A 17,673-nucleotide genomic window follows, 5' to 3' on the forward strand; every position below is an offset into this window, starting at 1 on the left:
GGCAAGGATTTTGTGACCTATCTGACCCTCTCCCCTGTGCAAATGACTTTCCACGGCACCGGGAGCACCCTCCAAGCCAGCCACGACCAGGTATTTGTGATCGTGTGTGTGTGTGTGTGTGTGTGTGTGTGTGTGTGTGTGTGTGTGTGTGTGTGTGTGTGTGTGTGTGTGTGTGTGTGTATACCGTATATGTGTGTGGGGGTGCATGCATTACAAATGATATGAGGGTTGAGTGTCACTCCTGTTGAATTTATATGAATCCTGGAAGCAGTACATCAGCAATATATTGTAATTGTAAAATAATGATAGATATGGAACAATATAGGTGTTGTAGATTTAAATTATACCTAGTATTCATCTGCTGATTGTAGCAGCACTAGCACTTCAATTTATGCGCACTTTTACATTTTATACCAATATGTGATAAAACATCCGTGATAAAATGCTGGATGAACAGTCACCGCGAAGGTTCTCAAGAGTAACTGTATTTCAGGAAAAGTGTGTTTTATTTGTTAGAAAGCCCTAAAAGGGCTGCTCTCCCAAGGAGAAAAGCACCATCTAACTGCAGGATCTGTCCATGACAAGGATTAGTCTGTCACCTCTGTGTTGCCTTTGTCACCACCAAATTTAATTCAGATCCGTCCATTCATATATTTTAAGATATCCCATTTAAAAAGTGACTATAAAAAAAATCATGTGACCGCCCCCAAATTCTAAGCAACTCCAAAAAAACCAACACCTTGTTTCTAGACAGATGTGTGACAACCACAAGTTATTTTATTCCCACGGGAACCTCTGTGTTCGGCAGCGAGTTTACAAAGTCCTCATTTCCTTTTATTTTCATGTCTTGTATTTTCCTCAGGTACAGTGAAAAGATGGAACATTTTCCCGCAGGTTTTAGAGAGACCGTGGAGAGTGTGCTAGCAAAAAAGCTAGCAGCCGATGAGTTAGTTAACTGGCTATCACTATATTTTCCGTACTTGTCAGAACCTCTGACATGCTCCATGGGCATATTCCCCAGGAGCTTTTGCCAAAAAAAAACCCTAAATAACTATCCCTTCACCCCAGGCTAATCAGCTGGTCTTTCTATACATCTTTTACAGAAGTGCATTTTCATGTGTTGAACACTAGGTGGCATCATCCATATCGCCTATACCAGAAAAATCTATTTGGAAACAAGGCATAATAGTTTCTTCTTTGGCACAATCCCCATCCTCTCTCAAAATTTCAAGAAACTCACTTAGATAGTTTTTGTGTAATCCTGCTAACAGTCAAACCACTAAAAACATCACCTCCTTGGCCGAGGTAATAAGATGTTGCACTAAATATTAATCTCTTATGAGTCATCCACCCACACACCCATCCCTTTCCCTTGATTTTTCAATCGATCAAAGAAATCCCCTTGTTGTAATCATCACTTGTGGCATACCCCCTTTTCTCTCTCCCTCCTTCTTTAGTTCTCTCTCTCTCTCTCTCTCTCTCTCTCTCTCTCTCTCTCTCTCTCTCTCTCTCTCGCTAACTCCCTGTATTCAAAACGAGGCTCTTTGTCTTGTGTTGCCCAAGCAGAAAACCAGTTGCTTACGTTCTATCATCTAAACATAGGACGTCCCTTTGTTCAGCAGTCTTCAAAGTTTTAATAAAGGGTCGGCCTTGTCCTGAATGGGACAGCTGACAGGGGGCTAGTGCCGCCACCGCAAACTGAGAGCCAATCCAATATAGGCCAGGCAGGTCTGCGTCCTCGGGGCCTGTTGTTGCCAGGAGCACTGGGGCATGACCGACTGTTAGAGAAGGCCTTTCTTTTTCCTCCTCTCAGTACAGTGAGGAATATGACCACAAAGGGAGCACCTAACAATAAGGGGTCAGCATCAGCAGCCCCAAAGTAGGCCTGAAGCCGTCACACATTTGGTCGGGTTTACCATAATGGTGATGCACGCCGCTGTGAGGATGGGTCAGTTGTTGATACAGGGCCCACAGAGTGCCCCTATATCCATAGAAAAGGTTCTCACGTGTGCTGATGAATCTGACTCCACTTCTACAACATGCTGAAATTAATTTGAACAATCAAAGTCAACAAAATCGATGCTCTCTGCTGTTGGCAAAGCTAAAAATGGAGCATGATCGGGAAGGAGTAGGACTATTTATCCAGCATTGTCTGCCAAAATCAACAGAAATGCAGGGTTACAATCACATAAATTACATCTTAAAAAGACTAGTCTCACAGAAAATTAGAGAAGAGTGGAAGTTGTCATCTTCGCTGCCACGCAAGCTCCATCCCGAGTGATCAGCCTCTTCCTTCTCTCAGTCATGACTTGTTCTGTGTTTTTAATGCAGCTAAATCCCCAAATAAGCTACTTTCTTTCTCATATTTCTCTGTTACTATTGTAAGACAACAGAACAAGTACAAAATAGTGATTTCATCCCGGGCCCAATATCAGAATAAATCTAGATTAATGACAACAGCTCTGCTCTGTGTTCAACTGTAGTGACATCTAAAATGATCGATAACAGAGGAAATTAGAGGTGATTTAAGATTGTCCTCTTAGCTTTTTTGTCACGCGCCCAACCCTCACTGCTTACGTCAATTTTTCCATCACCCAGCCAGCTTTTTCAGATTTACATACCCCAAAAAAAAGGGGGGGGGGGGCTGTTTAATTCTGGACAGACGTGGAGTGGGAAAAAAATGCAAAAATGCATTTGCAAATTTATAAGGTTTTCATAGTCATGAAGTTACTGGAAAACTTATGAAACTGGAATTGTTTCCTAGGCCAGGAAATAGTGTGAAATTAGCAGAATGTTTTCGCTGCTTTCAACAATCAAGAGATTTAGAATATGCTCACACAAATCCCCAAACATGTCCAATGTTATGCAGAATTGTTCCTGGTATTAAACTGCAAATGTAAAATCTAGTCTTGCATATCACCCCGAGCAGTTAAGTGTCGACAGAGCTCCTCAATTCTCCCTCAGTCTACAGCTGTTTTCAGCTGCACTCACAGCATGTCCAGTTGAAAATAATTCCGCTTTTGCATCACTGCCAAGCTCATCAGTGTCCTTCACCGACCAGTCAGAATTAAAAACCTTAATTAAGAAAGGCCTTCTTGATTCAGGGCTGGCAAAGCTGTTTTTTTGTTTGTTTGTTTGTTTTTTTGCATTCATGCAAAGATTCAAAAAGAACCTATAAGAGTATTGACTTAGAACCAAACTGATAAGCAGCAGCAGCAGCAGCAGCATTAGATATTGATGAAATGATAATGTCTCTAGTTGAAGCAGCAGCTCTGCCCACAGTACACGGGCATTGCATTTCCAGTGAAGCTCAAGGCTCAAGGCGCACTAGAGGAAGAGCCTCATTATTCAGCCTCCTATATAGGGCTGCAGTTTTAAACTACTTAAAGTCATGGAAATGGTATAAAATATTCTGGAAAAGCTTTTAAAAATTGATTGTAGCGAGTGCTAAAGAACCTTGGATTTAATGCTAATGCAGAATAACTCTCAGCCACTCATTCAGATTGATTTCTAATGTGTCTGAGATGCCAAATAATTGTTCCGTTCACGTGTATCCATGCCACGTGTTATCCTCGGCTCACACACACACACACTTTGCACTTTTATCAGTGTAATTAGACGCTGTAAATATGACCGTGCAAGGGATCTCCAGATAAACCTTTCCCTGAAGATTCTCTGCTCCCCACACGCATGCTCGTGCACACACACACACACACACACACACACACACACACACACAGACACACACACACACACACACTGTGATACAGAAATGTGGGTTGGCTTCAGTCAATGTCATAGTACGTCTCCTTTGTATTTTCCTGATGTTTTATCTGCGCTCTCATAGAGACTTTCTGACAGACGGGAGCAGACAGGAGCAATCGATAAAGATCAACAGGAAAAAGGCATCCTCTTTCCACCTCACCTCTCATGATGAGTGAAGAAAAGATGAGTAGCATAGCCTTACTTATGGATGAACATTAATGACAACCAATTATCCAGGCAAAACAGTGCTTGAAGAAATATAAGCAAGAACTTCTCTCTTTTTTTCTTTTTTTTTCCACAGTTAAGTTGTTAAGTTTTTATTTGGAAACATTGGATATCAAATCTGGATAGCCATGAGCCTTAGTCACTCTTATGGGTTGTAGAAATGTGAACATAAAAACATCTTATAATTTAAATCAAGAAAAACTTTTAATTGGTGGGGGGGGGGGGTGGCTGGAGCCTATCCCAGCAGCCTTTGGGTTCACCCTGGACAGGTCACCAGTCCATCACAGGACCAACACATAGAGACAGAAAACCATTCACACTCACAGTCACACCTACAGTCAATTTAGAGTATCAATCAGCCTCGTCCTCTCTTGATGTCTTTGGACTGTGGAGGAAGCTGGAGTACCAGAGAGAACCCACACAGGAACAGGGAGAACATGGAGACTCACACAGAAAGATCCTGTGCTGGAGCCACGGCTCGAACCCAGAACCTTCTTACTGTGAGGAGACAGTGCTGACCACTGCACCACCGTGCCGCCATGTCAGTAATATTTCAAATTCAAAACTTATCAAGATCCTGAAACTGCAAATAGAAGGCATATGTCTCAAGTCTGAGTCAAGCGACAAGTCATGAATACAAAGTTGAAGTCTTGTTGAGATTATATAAATTTTAATCAAGTTTCAATTCCTCAAATTTGTGATTTGAGTCAAGTTATATGATTGTGTCTGCTGACCTTTAGAAGGAATGCAGGATTCAGACACTTCCTCATTGGCTTCACATCTCAGAATCTAAATCTCCTTGTTTGATGCAGTCTCTGGAACACGCATGCTCACACACCAGAGGTTGTAATCTTCTGAGTTCATCAGTTAACTGAAGATAAGTAGAAGTAGCAACAACACCAGCAGTGCTGACTACAAACGATGCTCCTCGGCTCAAAAACCGTGATGTTTTGGGTTTAAACTCCCTTTACTGTGTAACTACGACTACTTTCTGTTGGTACCTCTGGTGCACTGGGTCATTTTCCCAGTTAACATTACCAAAGACCTTAGGCTGAAATGTGGCCCTATACATTTTCCTCTTATGATCCATTTCTAGACAGTTTTTTTTTTTTTAATAGATAAATGATCCAACCGCTGTACACTTCAATTTTAAGTGGTTATCACAGTAGTCACTAACAATCTGTTCATCTTGCCAACGAAAAATTAAAATATGGTTAAATGAGTTAAGAGAACATTTTCCTCAAGTCCAAGTACCCCAAAAAACATTTTATTTTGTTGTCAGCACCTGTCATGTTGCCTGTATTTGCTCACTTATCTCTGTCAGCTTTAGAATGGCTGCAGATTTGTTTCCGCGGTCCCTTCGATTGGATTGCACTCATATTTGCATTTTACTCTTTCTCTGAGATCACCGTGATCTTAAAATCCTTCAGTTTACTTGGCCTTTGAAAATGATGACGGATCGTCAGGCATTAGCAGTTCTGTCTCTTGCATGCGGCAACGGACTTGGTTTTTAAGCCGCTGCAATCCCATATGAGTATATGAGTGGATGAAGTTTTGCTAGCTTACAGGGAAAGAGGCTAAATATGAATGTGTTTTCACACTGTATGATGCTGATGAATGTTAGTTATGGTCCAAACTAGATTCTTGGCTGCCCACCTGCTGATATTAGCTTAAACCATTGTTAAACTGTGTTAGTTGGGCTGACCTTTCCTTTCAAAGAAGTGACTCAAAAGCTGTTTTCCCTCAGTTTGCTTCCTTTCTGTTACCTTTGTTTCTTTTCTCTCTTTTTTTTTTCTTCTGGATAGCCTGATTTTGCTTTCTTGGCGAAAGACGTCACAGCAGGTGCTCCGGCCTCCAGCCTCCAGCATCAGCAGTCACTTGGCTCAATTAGTGTTAGTACAGGGGCGGTCAGGCGGACTAAACCATTTTGTGCTTTTTGTGAGGGGTGGGAAGGGCCTCAAAGAGCATCCTTTTTTCTTTTTTTTAAAATTGACAGTTCACTCTCTAAAGGCTCTCCCCCGGGTTGTCAGTTCCACTTTTTGGAAAGTGGATGCCCTGGTTTTTGACTTTCAAGAAGACAGTGGAAGCGTGTAAACTGCTGAAACAAGAATTATAAAAGAGAAGTAATTACCCATATAAGCTACAGAAATAATAAAACAGTACTGAGTAGATTTGACCAATGCTTTATTCTTGACCATCAAGTGCACACAGAGGAGCACAAACTCTCACACACACACTCACTGCTGTTGCTCAGCCTTTTGCAGACATTCCTGCAGGGCCAGTATGTGAGACGAGTTCTGCAGCTGAGTTTCTTTGACCGTATGTGCCATCTACTCTGTGCCATCTGCAAAGCACATGTAAGCCCCTAAGCTCGCTGGAAGCCAGATATGTTTCTCAACATGTCCAATATTTTCGAGTTAATTTTGCTTACTGACACAACTTTAGCTTACCCTATGATATCTTGAGAGAAAAGTTAAGATGATAGATCGTCAACATTTTTTTTTTTTTTTTGGAATAAACAGAAGCGCTGCATCACAATGCGTAACCCTGGCCTTTGTATATGTCTCCCAGTTACCATATTCAGTCACAGGCTTATTTTAGGTGACCTCTTATTTAAATTGCAGGTTGAACTTCCAACCACAAGTTACTCCATGGCCATGGACTTGCAGCCTTGCTGTCTGCCCCTAACACTCAGGAACATATCAGATGTGCTCAGTTCAAATTCAGTTTGCATGTTCATTACGAGGCTAAATTGAAGACTCATGCCATACAAACATATTGTTTCTTCAACAAGACTATGTGGTTTTTCGACAGGCAGATATTCTGTGTTTGTTCTCCAGAGCTGAAGTAACTCTCTGGCAGTCCTTCTGTGGCGGCAGCGGGACACCAGGGGGGCTGAGGCCCACTGAGCTGTATTAGAGGTGTCGCTGATGCAACATGAGCGGCCTGCAATCGAAGATGACAGGGTGACTGTTGTCTGCCACCAGACTCAGTGTGTGTGTCTGTGTGTATTTGTGTGTGCCGGGTTAGTTTGCGTGCAGTAATGTCCTCAGCTGAGCCACACCAGTCCCAGGGGCCCTGTCTCCCTGATTGTCAGCTGTGGTTGCTTTGGTTTCCTGCAGCAAGAGCACATTTTAGCTGATTTGATATGACATGTTGAACATAGTGCATGAGGATTAATATCTGTTGTCGTTGAGCTTTCAGGTAATGAGGCCCACATTTTTTGCATTGATGTATTTTTTAATTTTTTTTTGTTACCGAGTTTGCCACATTCCCCAGATATCCCCGGAAATCTTGTTTGTCTCGCCTCTCGTTATAGTTTATCTAGCTGAGCAAAGGTTAACTCCTCCATATCCTGTCTATGAACAGTTTGTTCATGATTCCCAACCTTTTACAAGACCAACACTTCCTTGATAAAACACCATTTAGGTCACATGCCTGCTCTCTTCACTGTTTCTTTCATCAAATGTAGTCATGGGTACCGAAACCAGATATTAAACAGGCCCTAGGGGCTAAATATTTCCACATAGTATTTATACACTCTGACAGTACTGAGTCTGCTGCTCATAAAACTCCGCTCACACTAAGAAAACTTTGTGTTAATGCAGACAAATAAACATTGTCTTCTCTCATATCACCAACTGTGTTTCTAATTTGCAAGACGATTAAGACATATGTGTATGATGCATTTTTCATCCTCTGTGTGGATGAGAGAAAGATGTCTCGCTGAGCCCGTTGTATGTGCGAGGGGCGGGGCCAGCTCTCTCTCTCTCTCTCACTCTGTCTCTCTCTCTGTAGGGCCTACTCACACAAGGCGTACTTTTGTCCCCCAAATCCAGATCGTTTGAGTAGTGTGATCATTCTGTGGTGCACCCCAGTGCGGAGGCACGGGCCACTTTCTTTGCCATGGAATGGTTGGAAGAGGTGGGCTTTAGTTACAGGTGAATGAGCACAGCCATAGAATGGGGAAAAATGTTACATTCCAGTGGTACGACGCTGTCCGAATTAAAGGTAAAACTTCATCCAATTCAGGAATTCCATCTGTTTCATTGAATAACTCTACAGAGAACTAGAGATATCCTTGTGTATTTAGTAACATTAGCCTATGCTAGCTTTTTTATATATATTTATATGAATAAAAGCTAGCATAGCTTTTATATATTTATATATATATATCTCCAAGCAAGGTGGTGTTCAGAGGCTGGACAGACACTGTCTTCACTGAGTACACAGATAAACTACCTTTATAAATGAATAAATTACCTTGATACGGATGCATGCATAACTTGACAGCATAATATGACGAGCATCTCCAAAATTCAAGTCAGTTGCTATTGAAGAATGTTAATTTAAGAAAACAAGTAACCTAATGACTACCTACAAACCACTGGGCAGTCATGCTGAATGTAATTGGGTACCTAACTTTGTCCCTGGTATGTGGATTTCAGCGGCCAGCAGAGTTGTGATGAGGAAACAAAGGTGCAGGGTGATTATGAGGGTCGATGGTTATGAGTGCAATATTTGCATGTTACACACATTGCTACCTGCGTTCTTTTGACTTAGAACATATTCATCGTGGGTCAAGTGAAGAGGTAAAAGGATGACAGAAGAAGATTGTAGTGGCAACGAGAGGATAGACGGGGTTGATTCATGGTGTGATGACTGCTGGGATGGTCTTCACAGATCCCCCATGGAGCTCAGGGGAACAGCAGGAGAGGGAGCTGCACAGCAGTGGAGATTTGTTGTTTGATGTCCTCCTTCTTGACTGGAGCGCAGACGTTACCCCAGGCTGGGCTCTTCTCAGGGGGTCCTGCTGGACTGTTACCCAACCAGGCAGGCAGCTGTCGGACTGCCTCTCCTCCCTGCTTATCTGTCATGTCTGTCTCCTCTTTATGTGCTGGTGTTGTGTAACCAAACGCAGCACCTGGACGTATCCTAAATCACTTTGTGTGGAGGACACTGGGGAGTCTGACCTAAACTGCGGTGATGTGGTCCGGAAGCTCAGGATGAATATTGAGCAGAACTTTCTGCTTTAACAACACCCAGAAATCAGGGTTCTGAATGTTTTGTTGTCGGTGCTGCGTGTGAAAGTTTAGCGTCACAAATACCGTTCCTCCCAGAATGTGGCTAGCTAAGGAAGCGACAGTAGCAATGTCAGTCGCGTCTGAGTCATGTAATCTCGAGCGGAAGAGTGTCATTGGCAGAAACTCTTTTTTTTTTCTTTTTTCTTTTTCGGAGGAGATATATTGGGTAGTGGGGGTTGCACACTCTATACCAGTAACCCAAAACTAAGATGGAGGATGTTTTTGCTACTTTTATTTTCTCCTGAACTCAATGGAAACCCGTGGAAGGGTTGGGTTAAAAGTAACTTGCCAGAAGTTTTGAAAATAGACAAAAAAAATCTTTGGCTACTTTCAAGTCACAGCTGAGTGTAATAATGCAAAACTTTGGCTGCAGGACCATTCATCTGTCACGTCTGTGGATTGCGTCCGGCCAAGGGCTTCTTAGCTACAGTGCAATAAGATCATAAGTGAGAGGGTAAAAAAAGGCAAGTACGGATGTTGCCCAGGCTGAAAACAATGGTGGTTCCTCTTCTTGTGATCCAGTAAAGGTGATAAAACAAGTGTAAAATGCTTCCTGGAGTTGAGGCTCAACTACTGATTCCAAATTTGAATTTAACTAAACTTAATCTGTGAGGTTTAGCAGTAAAATATCAGGGTCTTTTCAGCTGAGTAGAAGTCATTTTAATTCACATGAAAACGGGGCATGTCCTTATTTTCCTGCTTTATAGCGAACACATTCCTCATTGTTTGTCTCCCAAAGTCCAGTTAGCGTGACAGCTCCGTAGCACTCCTTGTTCAAGATGGCTTTGTTGGCAGGTTGAACAGTTTGAAGAGGTGCCCTGTATCATGGTACACTTACACTCGCACAGAACTTGGATTGCAGGAAGGTATATTTCAGTCAAACAAACACCCAAGCAAACTTCAGCAGATGGAGCACGAGAAATAGTCCAGCGAATAATTTTTGAGTATAAACTGTGCAGGGAAACTACAGTTTGGAGAGGGGGGACTTGCCACCTTTTGAGATAGTGTCAGCAGAGCCTGACACAGGAGTGGATATCCACTCCCTTCACAAATAAATCCAGACCTAGAAAGTTCCTGACCAGATATCAACACTCGTGTACCGCTCAGTGATGACGTGAGCATGCTCAGACCAGGTTAGTCTTGGAGCAGTGTGAGCAGGCCAGCGGGGGAGCGACAACTGAGCCATGTTGGTGCACTCTACAAGTGGTTATGCATGGTTTACAGCCACTCCTTTGACCAGTGGTCACAGCCATGCATCATCCATTTGCTTCTGAATCTATTACGAAACCGTTGTTCGCTTTTGTGGAAACAAGCAAAGGTCAGGTCATTTCTACTGCGATATTTCAGAGCCGGTGTGTAAAAGGAGCTGTAGATTGCAGCAGGATAGGTATGTTTACACAGCTAGCATTCTCCTCAAGAATTAGTTCACATCACATAACACCCGAGCAGTGAAAGCCCCCCCCCACACACACACACACACACACACACACACTCAGCACCTCAAAAGAGCTAATACCAAACACCTCCTCACCTAGGACTCCCACTGCCAGACCTACCCAACCCCTACCACTCTCCTACCCTGGAGAGAGCCCAACGTCAAGCACCCACCAAACAATCCATCACTCCCATCTGTCTCCCCACATGCCCATCTCAGGAAACACCCTTCAGACCAGAAGATTAGAGTGTGATGGGAGCAGTGAAAGAATGATGGAGGAGGAGGGAGAAGGGTTAAGCCATTTAGAGAGGTAGAAATGGAGAAAAAGGGAGAGGGGGCTGTGAAGGGGGGCAGGGAGAAATTGATTGAGTGGAGATTAGAGAGAGACTGATGAGACAGGGAATGAGAAAACAGGAGATACAAGTGACTGTCTTTTTCTCTTGGCACACCAGTGGTGGAAGAGGAAGGGGTGACCCGTGAGAAGCGAATAAACATGAACTTGCCCATTAGGGGGACATGTTGATAGACCTAAGTGGCCCCTTGGAACATAAGCATGTCTATTAAGAGTTGACATGGTGTGGAACAGATCACATGCGTGCACACACACACACACACACACACACACACGCACGCGTTACACAAATATGCAAACACTTGAATTGACTTGAAATAGGAAGGACTGTTGGTTTATGAAAACTGATGCAGAATAGAGAATAAAAAAATGTGATCCTGTAATGTGGTGAGGAAAGCATCGGTAGGAACTTCCATTAATAATTTTGAATCGACATTTTGTAGTCTTTTAAACGTCAAAATGGAAAATAAAACAACAAAATACGTCTTCTCTTTTTTATGATTGCTTTTACCTTTTAACAACAAAAAAATGAAAGGTCACAGATCCAGTGGAGAAAGAAGTCAAAGCATAAAACCAAAGAAAAGTAAAATGCAGACTTAAGCCTGATTTCTGTTTCTACATCGCGATGGAATGGGTGGGCTTAGCCCTCTACCCCAAACTTGAACTACCAGCATAGCCTGACATGCATCTCTGATCTGTTTCTTTGCGTATTTGCGCACACAAAGAAAATGAACAACCATTCTTAACCAGCTGCATTGCTGTGCATCAGAGATAACAAGAAACACTCTGAAAATACACAAAGCCAAGAATCATAAATGCTAACAGTGGCGTTGGCCACATTTGCACAGCAGACAGACAAGAATAAATCAGCCTTCAATAATGTGCATTACATGGAGAACCAGTGCATCATGGGAGATTTTTGATCATCTAGGTCTATAGAAACATACTTACATGATGGTTCACTACAAGCCTGAGCCAGCCCCAACTGTAGGCTTTGTCAAAAAGTTAAGTTTTACTCTTAAACACAGCAACAGCGTCTGCCTCCCAGGCCCGAGGTGGAGGATGTCTCCACCCTTTAGCACCCTGTAACGCAGCTGCTGACCTTGTGTCCTGTTGCATTAGCAGTAAGAATTAACACTGACATATAACAATGCTTATTTTAGAGTTCCATGATTCAAAGTCTATTTAAGAAAAAAGAGAGAGAGAAAAGCCCATTTATGAGGGATGAACGATCAGTCGTCTCTCAGTATTTACCCACAAGCGTGGGCTCAACAGATAAGAAATGATAACTTCTGTTGTACCCTTATGAAAACAAAACTGAGATGCCTGTGTCTGCGCCCCGGGCTCTTGGCATGTTTGTAAAGCTTGTGCGAGAAAATAACTCTTTATCTCTCTGTTTTTAGTTGTTGGGGATGTGTGGAGAAGTGTCAAACATGGTGAGCCAGTGTCCTCCTATCTGTCAGTTTGATTTAAAGTCCACAATGTGAAGGTTCTGTGAAATGGGGAGATGCGTTTCTTCTCAGTGAGATGTGTTGCTAACTGAGGTTTTTTTATCTAATGTTACTTTTTTATTATTTTCTTTATTTTCCAATCCCCTATGTATGTGTAAACAATCAAATGTTCTCCCCTCCCTGTTGCTGTCATGCCTGTCAGACCAGCGTGATAGCTTTAAAGCTACAAAGGTGTTACGTTCATTATCACCTCCGTGCTAAGAGGAGCAAGATGTTTGGCAGTGGCCTCTAACTGCCTTTAGTCCCGTTATGCTCTGTGTGTGATTTACCACACACACAAATTTGAACTAGATAAAGGTCTCTAAACCAATCACACCTCTCTTTACTCATCACTCCCATGGGAGGCATAAGTAAGCCGGGCCTTTAAATCGCTACCCACTGCTCTCTGGCTCATTAACTTAATGTCATTTGATACTGAGTGATAGTTCGACTCGCTGAAAAGGTCCCCAAGATAAGGACCAGCTTTTTAATCTTTTCCCCTGCTTTGGCATCTCTGCAGTGACAACGTGTGATGTATGTCACCTGCGGAGAAAACACCTTTTCTAACACCTACACATTAAGCTTTTCCCTCTGCAAAGGTTAACATTTCTCCTTTGTTTCATAATCCGCATGATGCAGACTGTTTTATCGTCTGTTGTGTCAGGGCCCTGACATAACACGCCTCTGCCGTTGTGTGGTTGCTAACAGATGAGATCCACAGACCCTGTCTTTGGATGCCCATTTTAATTTGCTTTTAGGACTTACTCACCTTTACCCAGAAAGGAAGAAAATCTTCTTTGATGTGGTTGTGGTCCTGTCACGGACAGGTTTGACATTGGGCTGTATTTCAGTGACAGGGTGGAGCCGGTATGCATGCAGTGCTGATTTGTATGCCTCTATCCAGATTTAACAATAGCTATTTTAGCAACTTGTCAGTCGTAACAAAACGCATTGTATGTTTGTATTGAAGAAACACACACACAAAGAAAAAAAATTACCTAATGTCTTTGATGGATTGGTCAGCCGTCCAGTTCACATTCGCGCTGTCTGATTTGACAACTTTGGTGACTCTTATTCTGCATCGCTGCTAAATTGTGCTTATTTCGTTCTAAAAAAGATGCCTTTTTTACAGGATTTTATGTTTGCTATTGATCCAAAGATTTCCCAGGGGAATAAGTGTTCAAATTGGACTGAAATTTGACAGCATTTGATGAGAAATATGAGTCGGACAGGACAAAGAAGAGACAGCAGTAGTGTGAGGCAATTACCATTGTTTTTTTTTTTTTATGGACTTAATGAACAACCCAAGCGTGTGCATGCATACACACACAAAATAATGATAAAACTTACTGTCATATTATCCTGTGGTTCTGATCTGTTCTGTTTCAGACTGTGCCAGAACTTTAAAAAGTTAATTTGGACCACACCAGTGTTGGATTAAGAGTTTCACACCAAACGAACCAAACCAAACACATAAATGTTAACTGAACCTCACAGTTTAGGTGTGAAAGCACAAAAACACCGGTTAAGAACAAAACCTACATACAACATGTAGCCACAAGCCATCACCGACAGAGTTGGTCTTGTCCTACTTTTTAAAGTTCTTGAAAATAAATTTCCACTGTGTAACCAGGGCAACCTTCTTAGAAAATGCTCTGGATTTGAAGAAGGCCTTTAACCTGATATGTGGCACACATCCTGTGGTTAAGAACTTCTAAGAATTAATCATCTTGGAGTGATCCAAAAGCAAATTACACAGGCAGATTTCACTGCCTCTAAATATGGAAAACTTTTCTTTCACTTTTTTTCCCCACCCTGATTCCACGCTTCTAAAAGATGAAGTCTTTCTGTCTGCAGTCGTGATTGGAGCCCTAAATGATGCTCACTGGTCAGCAGCAGGTAACTTCAACTGGTGGGGTCATAAATGTCCCATGTTAGGATGGACGCTTTGTGGCTGCGCACTGAGTTATGGCGATGAGCGTAACGACTGGGGAATGTTTTTCTGTCTGTCTGCTCCCCCCACCACCTTCCTCTCATCTGGATGTTAACGCATTCTCAGGCCTCCAACAGCAGACATTTTGAAACACTCAAAACAACAGCCACATCGGGGGTTAACACTAGTTACGACTGAGGTGTCACACACTCCTGCGGTTTACGTAAACACTGTGTGTGTGTGTGTGTGTGTGTGTGTGTGTGTGTGTGTGTGTGTGTGTGTGTGTGTGTGCGCATGTGCATGTCTGCCTGTCTCATAAGAGTACCTTCATGATCTTCCAAATCGCCCCTGTAAAACAAGCCACAACTTGTGTTCTGTTTTACATGCAAATCCCCCCCCCCCACACACACACACACACACACACACTTTGCATTTAAAGGAGATAAGGAACAATTAAGTAACCACACACTCACTACCTTAATGCTGATGAGTGAAACAGGAGTTGTTTAGTGCTTTTTTGGGGGAGGATAAACTCTCCTTTTGCATGTCTTGGCTAGCAGAACAACAGCTCTGCCCTGTTGATTATGACAGCTATTAAAGTTGCAATTACTTAGCAATAATTCTGAATTTAAACTAGTGAAATGATACATTGACAATTGGCCCTCTTAACATAATGGTAAGGTATTTATTTCCCTTCATTAAAAAAATATTTTCTTTTATACGCCACTTTAGATTAAGTTGTCTCTGCATCATTCAGTTGGGACCTTATATGGACCAACAACATCTGTAGTCAGGAAAACATTCATTTCACATCCATCTGGCTTCGTTTTGAATGCAACGGAAACCACATAATGTCATTATCTCAACGATCACTTACCCTTTCATAGAGCGCACACCTCAATTTAGCATTAAGAGAGGGAAATTATGTTTTGATTGCACTTCTATAGATGCATATGTGTGCAGCGGAGGAAGGAATTTTATCTGTGCGAGCACACATCGTTGTAGTGTGATGGTGTAATGACTTTCCCAAAAATTATGTGATTTATTGTAAATGCTTTCAAGTGAGAGGTCTAATGCAGCATAGTTACTAAATAAACATTTGTTGTAGAGGCCCCCTTCTCCCCTGGGACATTGTCTTTATTCCTAATTTTCCTCTACTAAACTCTTTCCTTCACTCTCTGTTTCGCTGTCTCCCGCTCACCCCCTACACCAACATACCTCCCCTGTGCCCAGCGAGTAAATGTGGAACCGTGTGAGCCTTCAGCAGGACTTTGAAATGAGACATGGCTGGGACATCAGAGGACTCTGCCACTCTCAATGAAGCCTGCTTGATTTATAAGAGAGCATGGAGTTGGGGGGGGGGGGGTATTTCCAGAGGCACACAAGAGGCTATGAGGTCCTCCATTAGTACCCTGACCCCTGTTTCATGGGACCAACCACTGCATAGGAGGAGAGGGAGGAGAAGAATGGAGGGATGGATGGAGGACATGGGGGGTGCTTTCTTTTTTATCGTAGAAAGTCTGCTATTTGCATTTCCACCAGCAGAAATGAGAAACCCAAGCTTAGTCATTTGTCAGCAGCCTGGGGTAGACTTAAAAGTGTCCTGGTTGTACCTGATCTCTTTCTCTCTCACTCTCACTCTCTCTCTCTCTCTCTCTCTCTCAGGCCGTCTTTTACGACCGCTCCTCCGTTTTACTGAGTGCAATCTAATTAGCTGTGTCTTAATCACGTGTTAAAGCGCAGCGCCTTCCTGGTGTTTACTGTCTGTTTGCCATGCTGTAAAAAATGTGTGAGGTGGCTTGTAAAAACTTGCCCACAGAGGATTAAATACTCATTCACACTCACAGCATCACTGACTGAAATTGGGTTACAGCTGCTGCTCCTTGCAGAAAAAAACGACAGCCGTGATGCACTTGAGATGGTTGAGCACGCTGCATTTATTTAACTACTTCATGAAAAGCTAATTCATTCCTAGAAACGCTTCCACTGGTTTGATCTGAGCCTCCTCTTTTTTTTTGGTCTAGTCCATGATATTCTGGAGAAATGTGATGTTAAAAATGGTTGGCACACATGACTTTTTTTTGGATTACCTTTTATATCCAGCTTTAGAGACGATCATGTCATTCTGTTTTTATTCCGAATGTGAGGCCCATCACGCTTACGTCAATCTATGTTTGCTCATCACGTCAGCCGCTCTGCGTCAAACCTTGGCTCACGCCGCTGCTCGCACACTGAATCCATAACATCGCTTTTGATTTTTCCTCTTGTTTATGAACATTTTGTGACAGCCCTGCTCACATTAAACCAACATGGTAATGGCATAATGCGAACATTTTAAGAAAGACATATGTTTTCAGTATGCATTACATTCAATTTCTCCCCATCGCGTCCCATCTTTGGCTAGTTAGCGTGGCCCCTGGACCTATTCGTCAGAACCCAGGCAGGTTGGAGGAGTTTTACCCGGCAAAGCCTGCCTCTTGATATAAGCATACTGGAATTCATTGTTTTCAGTAAACATGCTTTATACTTGATCTGTCTCTGCAGCACACACTGCCAGTTGCCATAGGAACATGGAAGGGTTTTCATAACAGTTCAGGGGCTCCCTTAGGCACAACGGGTCTCAATCGACCCCTGTCACACAGTGAGTTGGGCCCTCTCAGTATTTCTTGGGATTTTTAGGTATAAGATGAAATCTACATCCTATAGGCCCAGTGAGCACACAGGGTAATGAGAAACAGTCGTAGGTCTTGCGAAGATCCATAGCAAATTATAAAACACAGCAACAGGTTTTACAGTCACGTCCCTTGTGTGTATGAGGTGATTAAAAGTAAACACAGAAGAGGGAGCTTCAGGAAGAGATGAGAGGAAGAAGGTGTAAAACGCTGTCTGACCGCACGTCCTCTCTTGTTACCGGATGTCCTCGTCCGCCAGACATCCACTCTCTTCTACACAGTCTCTGACATGAAAATATAAAAACTGTTTTAATGGTGGGCTTGGTATTATTGCATGCAGCTGGCGCCTGTCACAGTAAGACAATTAGCACCTCAGCTTCCTGTCATGAGTTCTCATATCCTTCAGTCCACTCTCTTTTTCCACACTTTTAAGTCTCGTCCATAAATCTTGTCACCTCTTTTTTTCTCTCCCTCTTTTTTTGTAGGGCCTTTCAACTGCTCTGATGACTCATTGGATCAAACTCAGCATTTGTTCAGACCATTTCTAATTGTATTTTGGCTTTCTTTCATCTATCCGAATATGAAGCCATAATTGGATTCTAATTTTAGAGGAAGGGCTGATAACACCAAGGTAGATATCCTCACTAGCAATCGATACAGCCCCCTCCAGTCTTTCCCAAGTTTGTTATCTATGCAAATGGAATCACACCTCTAGAG

General features: G+C 42.7%; 1 protein-coding gene across 1 annotated transcript in view; it reads left to right on the plus strand.

Moving 5' to 3' along the window:
- stau2 (staufen double-stranded RNA binding protein 2) overlaps positions 1-17,673 on the plus strand; it is an 84,473-nt gene that overhangs the window by 56,657 nt on the left and 10,143 nt on the right. Inside the window, exon 13 of the mRNA XM_086191739.1 lies at positions 1-90. This exon is cut by the window's left edge and continues 24 nt beyond it. Within this exon, the coding sequence (XP_086047865.1) occupies positions 1-90 (90 nt within the window). The remainder of the gene's footprint in view (positions 91-17,673) is intronic.

The sequence above is a fragment of the Aulostomus chinensis genome, chromosome 21, assembly GCF_037954235.1.
Source record: "Aulostomus chinensis isolate RoL2024-O1b breed Wild chromosome 21, RoL_Achi_v1.0, whole genome shotgun sequence".
NCBI classification, from domain to species: Eukaryota; Metazoa; Chordata; class Actinopteri; order Syngnathiformes; family Aulostomidae; genus Aulostomus; species Aulostomus chinensis.